Source organism: Galleria mellonella, unplaced genomic scaffold (genome assembly GCF_026898425.1).
Source record: "Galleria mellonella isolate WM207_F2 unplaced genomic scaffold, CSIRO_AGI_GalMel_v1 utg33, whole genome shotgun sequence".
Classification (NCBI taxonomy): domain Eukaryota; kingdom Metazoa; phylum Arthropoda; class Insecta; order Lepidoptera; family Pyralidae; genus Galleria; species Galleria mellonella.
The window spans coordinates 7,465,085-7,482,931 of record NW_026442079.1 but is presented as its reverse complement, the minus strand read 5'-3'; the positions used below and the strand labels follow the sequence as shown (position 1 = coordinate 7,482,931).

At 30.9% G+C, this 17,847-nt stretch overlaps 1 protein-coding gene across 1 annotated transcript in view; it reads right to left on the bottom strand.

The window, feature by feature from the left end:
* Positions 1–983: 983 nt before the first annotated feature.
* Positions 984–17,847, bottom strand: part of LOC113518165 (solute carrier family 15 member 1-like) — a 29,563-nt gene continuing 12,699 nt past the window's right edge. The window contains exons 9-15 of the mRNA XM_031911331.2: positions 17,428–17,673; positions 16,189–16,292; positions 14,953–15,099; positions 12,131–12,374; positions 8,260–8,367; positions 6,727–6,870; positions 984–2,121 (exon numbers count right to left, since the gene is read on the bottom strand). Of these exons, the coding sequence (XP_031767191.2) occupies positions 1,936–2,121; positions 6,727–6,870; positions 8,260–8,367; positions 12,131–12,374; positions 14,953–15,099; positions 16,189–16,292; positions 17,428–17,673 (1,179 nt within the window). The 3' untranslated portion in view covers positions 984–1,935. The remainder of the gene's footprint in view (positions 2,122–6,726; positions 6,871–8,259; positions 8,368–12,130; positions 12,375–14,952; positions 15,100–16,188; positions 16,293–17,427; positions 17,674–17,847) is intronic.

The window sequence follows — 17,847 nt, the reverse complement described above, 5'->3', positions numbered from 1 at the left end:
TGATCAATACATACACCAATTTTTAAGTTAGACGTTTAAAAAACCAGTAGTGAGTTCCGTCTCTAATGTGGTGCAGCAGTTTTGCGCGATGTCGGAATAAACATTTTTTTTTATACAACTTAAAATGGCAAACAAGCTGACGGCCCACCTGATGGTAAGTGTAACCGACGCCTATAGACATGAGCAGTACCATGGACATAACAGAGTATACTGTTTCGCCCATGATACACCCCATGCGTTGCTATTCCTGAGGACTCAGGTGTTATTCCTCTGTACCCTGTAAATTCACGCCATACCCCACCTTAAAACCGAAACATAGCCTTGCAAACACAGCTGCTTTACGGTTGAAACACGAAAAGGACAGAGGTAGCCAAGCAAACGGCTTTTGTACAAAGTCTCCCTCTGGTATATAACATACAAACAAATAATCTTTCTAATATTGTTTTGCCATTGGTCTTATTAAAACTCCTCGCTATTTTTGTTTTTAATACATATATCCCATATAAGAACATCGTCTAAGTAAAATTTTATTATATTAGTAAGATTCACTGTGTATTAGAAATGTTAGAGAAGGAAAGAACTTGGATTATTTTCTATTTAAATCAATGGATGCTAATTATGCGGATTAAGTCACGGACCACAGGTACGAGTAGATAGTAGGTAAGTAATACGTAGCTTGTCAAATATCAATGATAGATTACCTGACACGTAGTAATTTTTTTTTAATGTTCTTAGATAATATATCTACGGTACAAGTTAATAAACAAAAACATTTCAAAACATTTAATTACACATTTATAAATTATATGAAATTAAAATAGGTACTTAAAGGTCAATAAGTAATATTCTAGTCTTAAGAAATTAATAATACGTATCACAACATGAAACACATACACAGATATTTGAATTTGTAATATTATAGGCGAAGAGTTAAACATTTTTATTATATATTTTTTATTCATTTTCATCGATAATACCTCCGATAATAATATCAAAAATAACCAAACCAATATCTCTTCATTTGTAAAGTAAATTGTCATAAGAAACTGATTTAATTGGTATAAGTCAATATATATAAATAAAACTCGGATATATTACTTGTACCTAATTAAGGTTTAAATTACTTCGAAATCATTAAAGTTTTAGATCGTTTTAGATTTCAATAATGTAGTCAGACGATAGCCGTATTTATGTTTTGTTTTACTTTGTAAAGCTTTTAGTTGGTATTAAATTACTACAGTATTTGTGTCATGACAAAATAACAATTCATCTTTAAATATCTTACTAAAATCAGTATCTAGATAAGTCCACCCTAGATATGTCAAAGATAAGTTCACCCTTGCTCACAACATTTATAAATACATTATTTTATATGTAATATACAAGTGCAATAAATAATATATATATAAAATCCGGCATTTAGAGGAACAAAGCACAAACCAAGACTACCAAGTCATAGGTACTGGCTTAGGTAGTAAATAAGGTAAATTCGTGGCTATTACAAAGAAACCATTTATTAACTATGGAGCCTAGTTAGTACTAAGATACTTCTTATAGATTCTCTGGATAGAATGGTGAATGGTCATGCTGAATAATCAGTAAATTCATCAGGATGGAATTTAACAAACCATTTTTTTTAAATAATGTTTTTTTGGGTTCTAGAGACGCGAATGGGGAAATACATCGCACTCGGGTGTACGTGTCGTTATTACTTAGAATTGAATTTGCTTGGGTTTCATCATCATCATCATCATTTCAGCCATTATCTTTCCACATCTGGACATAGGCCTCCCCCATAGATTGCCATAAGAAACGGTCTTAAGCCACCGTTGCTTTTGCTTGGGTTTACCGTTGATTTTTTTTGGTACGTATTAATAATATGTGTAATAAAAGTAATAGTAATAGCAGTGATATAAATAATCTGTAGTGTCTTCATCAGTCCTTGGCTAATGTGGTAACTCTTGGCTCGCTGGTACTAGGCGTAGCTAATTGAACGTAGGCTCTAGCGGGCCAAGCCGCAGGTCTGGCGCGCTCCATCAGCCCAAGACATGACGCTGCACTGTGACCGGTGCTACTGAAGGTCCTAGTGCTGGACGTAGATAACGAGTGTACTGATATTAGCTGAAACATAAAACAGTAACCATAAAGATAAAGATAAAAATAGGCCTTTATTCTACGCTTAATATTATACAAAATTTGCTTTGTGATTATAATTAATATTGCATGCATACAACATTTTTTGCCCTAAAAATAAACTATATATTATAATTACATTACATTTTTTAGAATTAATTAATAAAGTCGTAAAATCATATTATTAAAATTATATGTTATATATATATATATATATATATATATATATATATATATATATATATATATATATATATATATATATATATATATATATATATATAATTTCCTTCAAATTAAATCTCGTAGTACAGAGGCAAAGGCCTCCTCCAACTCCTGCCGATAATTTCTGTCCCTTGCTGCTCTACTCCAGTATGGACCTGCTGTTTGTTTTATATCATCCTCCCATCGTCTCTGTGGACGGCCTCGTTTCTTTTAGTTCCCCGTAGATACCAAACTGTGATCCGTGAGCTCCATTTGTCCATGCTGTTGCGCAATATATGGCCTATCCATCGCCATTTCTGCTGGTCTTCACATTATATATACATACATATCTGTCACGCCTGTCTCCCATTAGGGTAGGCAGAAACAATGGAACGCCAAATGCTTCGATATATATATATATATCTTATAAATATATTATTATTATTATCTACAAGAATATATTGGTCCTATAGACATTTTATAAGATAATAATATTCTCCAAAATATAATAGTTTCCAAATTTATATATATTTCGATAATTTATTTAGATAATTTTCCAAATCGGTTTATAACTGACGGAGTTATAAGGTACAAACTTAAAAAAATACATCCAATTTAAGAATCTCCTCTTTTTTAAGTCGGTTAAAAATAAAACGATTGCAATTCAATATCGTATATAACCGATATTTCTCATTCTTATTTTAATTGACTAATTTTATATTCCTAACGATTTGCTCCGTGTTGCTCCCAATCTAATTTTATCAAAATAGAAGTTCGTTGCTTTATGGAACATTTTCTTAATATTAATGTTGAATATCCATTTAAATAAAAGCTAACTCATGTAGTACAATTATGTAAATAGTACATACAATGTCGAAATACAGTTATTAATGAAACTGAACAATTTACTCCAAAAAGTATAGTAAAAATTTAAAAATATTTTCTCTATCTCTCGTTATAAATCGATTACGCAACTGGACTATATAGAAATAACTTACTTGAAAATTTCAAAAAATATTTTAATTAATCAAATTTGGGGATTTCTGTTCTGTTTTATGAATACTATTACTGGGTTTCGGCTTGGTATATCCTTTATCACTAATCATATATTTAGATAATACGTATTTTGTTTCTACGTTCAATGTATTTGCCGCGCAGTTGGCTAATAATATCAAAAAACTCAATTCCATCAGTAAAATGTTTAAAAGTTTTGTTTTTATTTGTTTAACTTTGCTTGGGTAAAAACCAATTTATTTCCACAAAATGAAAGCTTTTAGAGTATATTTCATAGATATGTACTATCGATTTTAACTAGATATGTTCAATCAAATACTGACCAAGATGAATGAGATATTCGTGTTCATATAGCTTTCATTCAAAAGCAAAAGTTTCCCCTTGCCTACTGCTTATTCACGATATTTCTAATTAAAAAAATAACTATCATCGGGAAAACTTCGGATACAAAGGAAAGAAAATCACACAAATAATGGATACTTTAGTTTAAAAAATAAAAACTAATTGAATGATTAACAGACACTTAATACAGCTGAATATATAAATAAGAAATAAATAATAATAAATATCACTGATTACATTATTCAGCACCATCTAGCTCCAAATAAAGCTAAACTTATGCGTACTAGCTCATGAGCACTAGACGAATGATAGACATACTTAAATTCCTAAATAAAAATACATAGAAAATACCCAGACAATACAAGCAGAGATACTCATGAATACATCTTGTCCTATACGAGAATTAAACACGAGACCATCGGTATGTCAAGCAGTATGTTGAACCGCTGTTAGTCCTCCAAGGACTAGTATGTTCAATTGAACTAATTTACTTAAAGATAGGATTTTTCGAAAATTTCCATGGTAACGAAACATTCGGAATTACGTATATTTACTTATTGTATTTTCAATTTTCAATCATTGTTTATGCAAATCATCAGTATCATATCAGCCTTTAACTGTCCACTGTTGAACATTAACCTCCTTCTTTTGGGGTTTTGCTGATAGTTTCCACGCTTGAGAGGTGGAATGGCAACAGCAGTTGGGCCTTGGAGATGTTTTAAGAAGGACGCTGCTGCCCACCTCGTGCCCTTCCATAGTCACCTCTTACAACATTCACGGGAAAGGAAGGGGTGGCCTATTCTATGCCGGAAACAAACGGCAAAGTTTCAAATTTATAAAATTAAATAAGATCTATTACTGAATATAATAATTATTAAAATAAATAATTTCTTATAGATGTTCGAAGAAGTACACATGGAGTTTCTTTAGCATTTATCTAGCAGGTTACGGGGGTAACGGAGTCTATTTGGTATGATTGGATTCCAAGATTGATATGTGCCCTTATCCTTTCAGTAGCTGAGAGTAATAGGAACCATCATACACAATACGTTCCTCTTATCACTTAAATTAACTCAATGTGATTGCTCTTATGATCTATAACAATCCAAATTACTTTGATTTTATTTTTTATTAAATAATATGCAGTTTTATTCTATAAAAATACACTTCAATTGTGATAAAATTTGCCTGAGAGAGACAGTAATAGAAATTGTGAAATTCGGATCATAATTGCGACGTAATCGTATAAGAAAAGAAAACAGATGAAATGAGAATCTTATTTTTTCAAAAGGTTTTTTATGAAATTTAGAACGGCAAACAAGCTAAGACCTACTTGACGGAAAGTATAAACCGTCGCCAGTTACTTAACGCTTACTTAACCGATGTTTCGTAAATAATATGAATATACATATATATTGTTGAAATCCGTGTAGACGATTTTTTATCTAACAGAATTGAACCCATTTAAAATTACATCACGTAAAATAGAGAAACAAAAAGCGTCAATTGCAGAATGCAATTATCTACAGTAAAACAAAAAATAGTGAAAAATATATCAGTTAACATATTATATCTCTGATGTATTAACCACTTTCATGTTAGCTTGTATTATACATACACACTAGTTCCATAGATGTTTCGCTTATCTACTACTCTATTATGCTGAATTTATAACTTTAGATAGTTAGATGACAATGTTATTTAAAAAAAATACGTTAATTTTATATGAGTAACGGCAATTCTATTTTGTCGTTTTCGATAATTATTTCGACTTCATTTAGAAGTATTCTACATGGTGATTACGCTGCTTTACATCGCAACGTCTTGGTTCGCATAGCGGGCTGCATAAGTAAATTCGTAAAATCCCCATTATACATATAAGTAAACATATTTAGACGACATTATATAATAACAAATACTCACATTTACGAGTATCATATATAAAACATCTATTCTTTTACAAAAACACATTTTTAAATGAATAGGTATTTTGTAAAATAACATATTTTTTATTCAAGTAATATTTAAATAGAATATCACAAAAGTCACTCATTTCGTTATGACACTACGTCGCTTAATCATTGCTAATTATAATTAATTACAATTAATATTTTATATAACGTACGCGTAAAAATAATAAATCAATATGTAATTTAATGTGCTTATGTTTGAGAGGGAAATTGTTTCTAGCGAACCAGAACAGATTCAACAAAATTTATTAATTATACTTAATTAAAATACTGAAGGTTTGTGAAATTTACGTCAGGCATTTGATGGAAGAAATTTCATAATCGTGATGAACCTCCTCCTTTTTGAAGAAAGTGACGGATTGATTAACGGACAGCCGAAACTGCTGGATTTACCAAACAACTTCAATTACTACGTAGGTAAGTGTCTATTACGTAGTTCCGTTTTAACCGACTTGAAAAAGGAGGACTATATTTTTACGCGTTAAACATGTATTTAAATATGTATATGCTATATTTTCGCTGATTCTGATTAATTATTAATTCTTTTATGAATGCTCTCATGTTAATCTCATTTTTACTAATATTGACAAATAATAATAAATCAGTCAGACGAATAATCTAAAACCAAGCAATATCTAACACACATAAAAAAAATTGTAATTTTTTTTTAAATTAATGACGAATCGCGTAACATAGTCACAGAATGCAAACGAATTGAGATTTTTTTATTTATTTATTACATAGTTATAACATGCTTACACATAACACAGATACAACAGAAAAAAGGGTATACTACCTATGAATATACTTTAATAATTTCCATATCGATTAAATCGGTCACCAAAATTTACGATAATATCGAGTAAACACACAAAAACACTATCAAATTGATAAACTGCCCTTTTTAATGACCCTTGAATTAGGTATCTTAACCGATGTATTCGAAAGTGTAGTTAATTGTTAGGATATAGGTAATGTAACACTTAACTGCACTTTCGATTATTTGTTAGCTATGCAAGTTTAATAGAAAAACAAAATAAAAACTAAAAAGAAATTGTCTCACCTTAGATCTGTGATGCAATAAAGGTCGACTCTCAGATGATGAAGCGTCCGCTTCTATACTCCTGGATTGGAATCCTTTACCCATTTGAAGGAACACTAACATAGCGACAGCTAATACCATGGCATAGATGAAGAATTCGGTAGCCTATAAATAAATTAAATATCAGGAAAGGGGAGGAGTTGATTGTTTGTAGTAGGGATTAGCGGCCCCATTGTTAGCGATATACACATGACCCTCGCTAGAAACCATCGCGGTTAATTCTTAATGAATTTCTCACAATAGGCCAATTAACCTGATTTTCTCCAGATCTATCCTTCACCGGTAGCCCGGAAGCACAAATCAATAACGCAGATTACGACAGCGGTATAATCTATTAAAAGAAATTTAGAGGTAATTACATATGAAGACAAAGAATCTATGAATAGATACGTTTTCGTTATCGTCCCCGATATTGATAGATATTCTTTTGTTGCTTAAAAAATGTTACATTAGTTAGTTACATTGTGTACACATCCAGTTTTGTGCTTTCAAACAGAGATTCCCGTTGGAATCCATTCAGTACTTTTTATAGGATCTAAACATAAATTTTTTGTGCAATAAAGTTTAAAATGCTTCGGTAGCAGAGCACACTTTGTTTACTAGAGTCAACACCCTCGCACTATAAATAGAGAAAAGATCTCTAATTTGTTACGAAAAATGGTATAACTACTTAGTTGCAATACGGAGTGAAATTGAAATCGTTAGCGATACGTAAAACTAAGAAACTACTCATACTTTGTATAAAACATATAACCATCGTGAATCAAAAATTCAAAAATGGCAAATAATCAAGTAGTAATTATATAGTAGTATAGTGTGTAATAGTCTCTGATATTAGTTCGACAGCTGTACCCGCGATATTACTATGGAGGCTTAGAATTTCACGTCATTTTTCAATCCATGTTTTTTTTATTATATCAGCCGATAACTGTCCGTTACTGAACATAGACCTTCCCCATTTTGACAGCAGTTGCCACGCTTGGCAGACGGGTTGGCAATAGCAGTAAGGTTTTTACTGATAATTTAAGAGGGATGCTGCTGCCCATCCTTCAACCATTAACTTTTGACGTAAATATTCAGTTTCATGACTGACTTTGATTTCACTTCGTATAGATTTCTTAATTGGGAAGTTATTACACTTATTTGCAGTTAGTTATTACACTTACCTGCAGATTGAAATTAAAGTCGTTAGCTATACGTAAAATTAAGACTCATACTATACCCATACTGTGAATCAAACTGTGAACCATATTGTGAATCAAAATTCAAAAACGACAAGACTCGAGGAACCTGTTATATTAAATTTTATAACAAATATAGACCCAATTTCCTTTGTTATCGTTTATTTTCACTAGTAGAGAACTCCCTTAAAGGATGCTAATGATTCTAATTTCAACCTGTATCACTTACTCAATACCTATGGTAACTACTGCATAAGCAAAGGCAAATATTTGGCAAATATTACATTTTTAAATAAAAATAATATATTCTCACCCGTGACTCAAAAACTTTTATCTGCGCTACAAGAATCACAATAAGGTTGCCAAACGCCACGGAAACGTACCACACAGCTATTGTGATAGTTTTCATAGTTTTCGGGGCCTAAAAATTTTATATTACAGTGTATTTATTTCTTTTTTGACTGTTACATGTTGTGTTTATCTGTAAAAAAGACTGTTTATTGCTATAATAAAAAAAATTCTACGTAACCTCATTTTCACAGCAAAGCGTAATCCTGAACTTTCACGGGAATTTAAAAAGCGTCTCCATACAATCACATTATTTTGCTTCCTTGTTAAATAGTAATGGTAAAACTGTCCCATACTACTATAAATTATAAAAGTCTGTTTAAAAACATTTTTAAATACAAGCTTTTATAATGCAATCCGCCATCTTATTTAGCGGCAGCGGCTATTTTAAAATGTGATTATATATTTTAGCGTTAAATACATTTAAAACACTATTATCCATCATCTGCCGTTTCGTGGCAGCGGCCATTTGTGTTAATTTATTTATATTGTAAAATATTACATTATTGACTATTGCATATTGTACCTATTGCCACCAAAACAAAAGTTATTGGTATGTAAAAAATCAACCTAACCTGGTTTTAAATTATGTTAGTTTAACATAAATTCAAATTAAAAGCTTGTAAAATGCACATGACGGCATTTAAATTTTATTGTCGTCTTAGTTTTAAAGTTAAAATTATGTACATTAGAAGCGAAAGTTCAATACGCAAATAACTAAAATTTTGTTTCTGAATAGGCAATGTTATCGTAACAAAATTGATACGAGAGAAATTGATCAAAAAGAATTATTAAAATCAGTAAAGTATTGGCGTAGACATCGTAAAATATACACGTAAAAATGCCGATGAAATGAGAACATCTCTTACTGGAATTCGCTTAATTAAAAACAAAGTGAAATAGAATAAATAGAGACTAACGCGAACACTGCAGAAAAGTCCGGGGAATAAAGCTAGATATCTGCATTCGTATGTAAATATAAAAAATGAGAGCGATTTAATTTTAATTAAGTATCAGTACAAAAATAAGAAAAGTCTTTCTACGATGGTTTGAACATGTACCTAAGACAAACACGACAAAACAAATGGACAATGTTAGAATAAGAGGGTGTAAGTAGCATGATGTGTTAGAGATGTAATTTTGTGTTATTGTAGCACACACGCATTTGTCCTTTCTTTTTTTGTGAATGTTATCACAAAATTATGTATGCCAAATAATTATGTGCTACATAAACAAACAAAAGATATATATAAAATTATTTTATCAAAAACAGATATCCATTGTCGTAATAAAAATACTTTACTTATTCAAATTGTGGCAACGCTAGTACTCATAATAACATCTATCACAGAAAAAAATCCAAATTGTAACAAAAATTTTACCCATGTACCAATTTGAAATGATACCTAATAATTATTATAATAATACCAAGAGAAATATAATAACACCGACATAATTTTAACTACTATACTATATATATATATATATATAACTATCTACTATAGTAGACTTTAAGTTGATGTTATATTGTATGACCAATATACATCTTAATATGCCCTGAAGCTTATAACTAATAATAATAATTTAATTACGGAGTTAATTTCGTACACATAATATTACCTGTATAAACTCGGCAAAATTTATTAATATTAATATACCTAAAGTTTCTGATATTTCACACAAATACAATATAATGCAAATAACATCAATCACTTCAGCTAGGTACTCAGTTCCAAGAATATTATTATATAGTCTGATTCAACACAACATAATGAAAATTTTATCTAATAAATAACTGACCTGAACATAGGACAGTTTGCTGACGTTCAATATAAATACTATAAAATCGATTAATTGATTAATTGTTTCGATTGATTACTTACTTCAGGATTAGAGAGTATTTCTGTGTGTAAAATATTTTAACAAAACTTTTAAATAAATATGTCACCGTTTTTAATTCAATAGGTAAGAAAATTTAGTTTTCTCGGAATGACATATACGTATATAGGTATGTTTTTTTTTAATTTTTTTTTATTACTTATTTACTATATTTATGCAAAATTATCTTGAAAACTCAACTAGGATCTCGCAATACGCCCTTCAGTCGTCAGAGACAGTGATGGTTTGATGCTCCTTTGAATTAAAAACAATCTTTATGGCATGTTTCCCTACAAAGAATAAACAAGGAACCTTTTAATATAATTTTACTTTAGACAAGCCAGTAAATTATATTAAAAACATTCCTTAATCCCTCACATCAATCCTGGCCCAGTATTTTACAAGTAAATACTCTCAGCTTTACTTATATTTTATTGTCTAGAAGGATGTATATCATTCTTGCTTTATTTTTTTTTTTAATTTTACTAACTGTACTGGCTACTTTGTTTTCGTAACCGTAACCATAAAATTTAAATGATTTTCTTTTCCACCCAAATACCGGTTATGCTAATTTTTATAACAATTAGTTCAACTGTTCTATAATAATTTTTAGGAACAAAAATCAGCTTCTGAACCTTTACTATACAAACATGAAAACTTAAACAATCCAAAGCACTAAAATATATAGACTATAACATAAAAAATGAAAACATGAAAATGTCAAAATAATTTTTATACTGGCTAAATGGTAACGGACGCACGTTACATCTATAATATTAATAGTATACTTTCATCATGGTATGTAATACCTACTGTAAGTATTAATTTGTAAGGACGTAAGAAATAAAACTGCACCAGTTAGCAAATATATAATAAGTGGACATCTTACTCATAAACAGCTACGCTTTCTACGTATGTGGTCTGTGGACCACATATGTGCAATGCAGAGTGGTACCAAGCTACTATTATTCATTCTCAGGATCTCAATAACTCAGGAAGATGAAACATATCTCATTTATTAAATATTGATTTTACGATAGTAGTTATTGGTTTCAACGAAATCCGTATTCGCATAATAACAAACACCTACCTATAGCACAAACATATGTGTATTTTTTAATATTTTGTATCAGTCCGTTCAGTTCCGCCATATTCGACAGCTTGATTGAGTTTTAAAAAGTTATCTGCCAGTTTCCAGATTTTATCCATAATATTAAAAAATACAAATACCTTTATACAATATTTGCTTTGAGTAGATATAATTTTCATAAATAATTGTGTATTTTAATAGTAAATTTATGAGCCATTCCATTTATTTGTTTTAAACCTTACGTACTTTATATTTAAAGATGGTATCCTATCATTTGTCAACAGCAGTAATTATGATGATGTTTTATCTATCACCTAGATAGTTAATAATGGAGATTAGCAAACATATTGCTAGCAGTATACCGTTTTTAGGTCGACCTTCGGGTCGCTGATCCCTTTGGCAACCACTGTGTTTCTTGATGAAATCGTCACGATGAGTCTACTGACCCGATTTCATTTATGTATTACTATTTGAAGTAAAAGGCATTTACATAGATATAATTATCATCATCAAGTCAGTCTTAAACTGTCTACTGCTGAACATAGATCTTCCCCTATTGCGGAGCTTTGCCAGTAGTTGCCACGCTTGGCAGGTGGATTGGCAAACGCAGTTCGGCTTTGGTGATGTTTTAAGAGGGACGCTGCTGTCCATCACTCGACCATTAAGTTCCCTTAGTCGCCTCTTAAGACATCCACGGGAAAGGAAGGGGTGGCCCATTATATACCAGGACCACAGGACAATGTAACTATACTAAATTAATAATATTCTGTTAGTAATCGATAGGGTTTATTCTCTTGCTGCTGCCATTAAAAGTATACATATTATTATATTATATAGATAATCTTAGATAATATATAATTTATTTTACCTGTGTAAATGAAAATTCTAAGCCTGACACCGCGAACATAATCTCCGCAATAGACACGAGGAGGTATTGTGGAATTATCCACGCAAGATGAAGTTCATTGGGAGGATTGGGTGCGTGCAACACTGCTGCATCGAGCCTGCCAAGCCTCTCGCGAAGACATAGTACATAAACTCCTCCGGCCCTGAGAAACCCTTCTCCAGAACCAGATAATTCTCCGCCAATGCTTTCAGCGTGCCATTTAAACCTAATAGATATAATTTATAGTGAAATAATGAATAAAGTTCGTATATACTAATAACACACCTTAAACTAAATTGTGACAAGCTCAAAATATTTTTCAGGAAAACAATGAATGGAGGTGAAAATAGGATCGATCCTTATATTGTCAAAGCTCAAATTCAAAACGCCAACGTCATCTAATCTCAAACTAAGTAAGGCTCGTTTATAAATACTAAAAATAATATACGAGTAATAGAAAACTGATATCTATCACTCTATCTTAACTTTAAAATTTTTAACAGTATGCGAAAAAATTACCTATATATACTGTTTTTGTCAACTGTAACGCATATATAAACGCGCATACCGTTTATATTTACTTTATAAAACTCGTAAATAAATAAATATACTAAATGTATACACCTACTTTACGAAGCTCAATCCTACTATCATTAGATTATGAGTGGAACCGAAACTATTAATTATAAAATACTAGTCATTACCCGCGACTTTGTCTGCGTAATTAATATACAAACCAAAAATGATTCACCGGGATAAAAAAGACTATGTCTTTCTGCATTCCAATATCTCATAACATAGGGAAAAGTATTTTGGTAGCAATAAGTGGAGGTTGACCTGACAGGGTATGTCAGGTCGACCTCCACGCGGTTCCCCCTGGAAAATATTGTAGTAAATTCTTGTTGTATTTCTCACGATAACTGGTCTATGTTCATTTTTTTATTTATTTATTTATTTTGTTTTTTGTTGTAAACTTAACTCTTATTTGAAAAAAGCAACAACTGTGTTTCTTGCCCATTCTTCTCACCTGAAATTGCATTCCAAACTGGGCGGTTGATTCATAAAAAAAACTATTGAAAAATGTTTATTATAAACTTTACTTCAATAATTTTTTTTTAACTTCACCTATCATCTCATAGTGGTATGATAGCGCAGTAGAGGATACCATTAAAAATATCTAATAACAGATCTAATATCGAACTATACCAGAATATACTTATTCTGATATATATATACACATACAATATAGATATTAATCAACATGCCAAGCTGTCACCCGCACGGTGAGGTCTAAAAAAATATGAAAAGAAGTCAGTCTCATTTCAAATACAACGTTAATAAAGACTAGAGGTGATTATTTTGTCGTCTCTCAAATAAGAATATATTAAAACACATTTATGAATCTTCAGCGGTTTGACTGAACTGTCGTAGATTTCAATTTCCTGTACCCGTTTCGTTGCCTGCGGCAAATTAAAGGCTTTACGGATTTGCTTTATACATAATTTTATTAATTATGTGGTCGAGATCAAGGCATGTTATTGGTTTATCTGTAAGTTATGCAAACATACGTAAATAATTTCACTTTAGAATGTTAAATGCCACGAATAAGTAAGTATAATTTATTCATAAACGGTCAGCTAATCTCTGAGCTGGCATTATTTGTTAGAGTTAACTAATTTTATAGCTTTGTGTTTTTAGGATCCTCTAACTCAAAAGATAAAAATAGAACGCTCACTCCCATGAGATTATTAATTGATCATCATTACTGTTTATCCGCAATAAAATTCTTTATTTTTCTAAATTAATTATCTAATCTTTTGGATAAAAACTATTGAAATACCCAGTAAGTACAGACATGCAACGATTACATACATTTATTTATCTTGCAGTGACTGTGCAACATAAATGCGACTTTTTGCTTTCAAAAATGTATGCAGCGCCGGTCCTGAGATAGAGAAAGAGAGGCGATTGTTTTAGATGCCAGAAGGCAAGGAGTGCCAAAAAGCCAAATGCGAAAAATAATTTCCAGCGTCAAATAAAAATTTAATGGCGCTTTTTGAAAGGCGCAAGAGTAAAGTTGACAGTTGCAATAAAAGTTAGTTTTAGAAAATTTTCATTTAAGGAATTGTTTATTATTTATTAAACATAAAATCGAAGTATTTATGTGAAGTAAAAGCGTTGACCAAAAAGCACCGAAAGACAATCTCCCTCTATCCTGTTCAAAGAGTAGAAAATTTACCTAGTCATATTTAGATCTTAGTATTTCAATAGTAAAGTACGTAATGAACTAACGTCGTATATAAGCAAATGGCAAAACGTCCTTTTTGTAACTAAAGACATTTAAATAATTCACGTAGGCTCAGCCTCTAAAAAAATTAAAATTTAAAAGCGAAATACCGCTTAGTAATCACAAAATCTCCTAATTCTGCACAAACTTTGAATTGTGCACAAAGTATTCTCGTATTACGTAGGCATTCACTACGGATAAGTTTTTAAATAGTCCTATGAAATGAGAGAAAAAGAATTTCCCGCTCACAAAAATCCGCATAGTCTCCTAGTTATTAACACAATTAAGGACTTACTAGACACGATGCTTTTAGCATCGGCAACAGGCGATCTTATTGCTTTTCAAACTTAGGATTCCGTGTTCGCACACTTTAACACAAAAACACGCCGACATTTAAAACATCGAAATTATGACTAAAACGCACGATTTAGAAATAGTAACCCATTCGTTAAAACTGTAAAATTACTGATCAATGCTAAAAGTATTATATTATTATATTAGAGCTTTAATTTCTTACCCTCCAGGTTGTAAGCACATGTACGCAGATTCACCAACGTGGTCTACTGGTGCATCAGAAACATAATAAATATCGCTGAGCCTTTGGCCCATTTCTATTTCTATCGTCACATTTTTATTAGGTCCAGTATCACCGAGGTATACCACTCTAAAAACAATAAATATTAACTCACATCACTAAAAATCACTTATACCTATCTTTTTTTTTTAGTTTTATATTACTTTTTGGAAGCTAAGTTTTTTAATTCTTTTGTAAAATATTAGGTACATCTAAGGTAAGGTAGGTAAGGTATATATGTATATAATATAAAAGGTAACAAAAGGGGCGTTTATTTAAGTCATCTTTGTATATATATATCAATAATATCAAATTTATCTAGATATTACTATTATTACATGAAAGTGAATTGAATGAAACTCAAGCTGTTAGTGTCAATTTACACACCACGTAATACAATAAATAAAGAAGTAAAATAAATAAGGATTCCTGGAAGAAAACCAATCAACGCAACGTTAGAACAGAAATTCAGACGCGTGAAACACATAGCTCTATTTTCTTTACAAGCTATGGACATAAATCTAGTAATTAAATAGTTATGTGGTTTCTATAAATCTTTTATTTTCAGGTATATACTCATAGTTAACAGTTATTATGGTTAAAAATTTAAAGTAAAGGTTATTTCCTTTTAATTCATTACAATTTTACATTATTAATTATAACTACAAACTATTATTATATTTTTAAACTATATATACTGGATGCTAGAAATGAACAACGCGAAATAAACCACTTTTTTGCCAACAAAAATTACAGTATCTAGAATTAAAAAATACAAACAGATCAAAGTCATGACTGCCTTTTATAACACATTTTTAGAATCCACCCTATTTTAGTCAGATGACCAAATAAATCCTATTTGTAAGTGCAAACCCAGAACTCAGTAGTGAATTCTGCAATGCAATTTTGTGAATATTAAAATTAAAATTTTAACTTCCTACTGTATATAATAAAATATTTAACCTAATGACTACTTTATGATTTATTTACAATAATGATAAATTTTAGTGAAACTAACTGTTTAATTCTTAATTGTGCATACAATAATAGGCTGATACTATTTTAGAGAACGGCTCTTCAGACTCGAACTTCACCTCTCTTAGTTAGATTTGGAAACTGATAATATATTAATGCTACTGTAATAAACTTAAATATTTAGTATATTATTATGAAACTTACTTCAACTTTGGCTTCCCCGTCAGAGACTTAGAAAACGGATTGGGGTCCATAAAGTAAAATGATATCTGATCATTCGAGTCCTGCCCTATGACGATTGTTATAAACTGAAAATAAACTCATACTATTAAACAAAAAACTACACTCTTTATTTGGAATATATTTAGTCAAGTCCTATCAAAATTGTGTATCTCTACTGCAATGTAAGAACACAAGCCAATAGTTATACCTATAACATTGATAAATGGGCCTACGTTAGGAGTAATGAAAAAAGTGATTGAAAATTTACCATCTAACAGGAAGCAATAGCTTCCGTGGTGTAACTGGAAATATACTCAGCCCGAATAACAGAAAAACGGGTCCAATCCTATCGAATCGAGTTATCGGTAAGTAAATTTTTCAACCTATTTAGGATACCCAAAAGTAGGGTTATTACGCATTTAGAATATTTTCAAATAAACATTACTTCGGTATTAATTATCCAATTTATTATTATTCCAAACTAGCGAAAGTATTTGTGAATAATATTATATGCTCAGATCAAAAGTCTCAGGAGCATAATCGGAAACACAGCGGGATGTGATATTATTTTCAAACCATTCTATATATATATATATATATATATATATATATATATATATATATATATATATTTATTAACAAATCAAAGGTAGAATTATGATTACTGCTTAATTATTATTTTATTAAGAATATTAAAAACATAACTGTAACACAGGCAAAGCCATAACTGACTACGGGGATTCAAATACAATAAATCTTATAATTATACCTATAACCCCAAGATACGACCAACTTTCATTCAATTCTGGTGAATTAGAAAAAAAATACCTGATATGTTAATCTATGAATTATGTCCGATACAAACAACTTTGTACAGCCGGTTATGCCCTGTGTATCGAGAGATTCAACGCCTTCCGAAGTCCCCAAAAGATATGACAATTCGGAATGCATTGCTATATAAGTGTCCATTGAATTAAACGAAATTGAGTAGCAAATATATAACGGAGTTCTTCAAAGAGAGCATATTAAAGTTTCTCAAGGATCGGCAACGCGCGCGTGAGATATCTGATGTTACAGTCGTCCATAGGCTATGGTAACCCCGTTTACTATCAGACAGGCTGTATGCTTATTTGCTACCATAGTAATATAAAAAAATATAAATCATTTAAACATAAAGATTCTTTACAAACTATCACATTTATTACATTAGTAACTGCATACCATGCCAGCGACAGTCCTCAGAGTCTCTCGAACTGCATGTCTCTTCATCACTCTGCCAGCACAGTTAATTGGACAGCTAGCTATCACATTTAGAATGCCATGTGGCAAAGGAGTCATCAACGCAGTGCCATGCTCCTCCACAGGAGCTATGCCCTCACCGAGGACTGCTATCTCTACAGGGCAGCCCAAAGTGTTCAACAATACTAACCCGCTCTGATGATGTGCTGGCACTTGTAGAGTTGAACGCTGAAAATGGATATCTTTAAATAGTAACTGATATCTCTAATAAGATAATAGGTTTTAAACTAATATTACAAATATAAAACCGAGATTCTTTATTAGCACTTGGCGTCTAGACAAAGTATAAAATAAATAATAATTCCTACATTACCTAAACGTTTTAGGTATTATATTTATTGT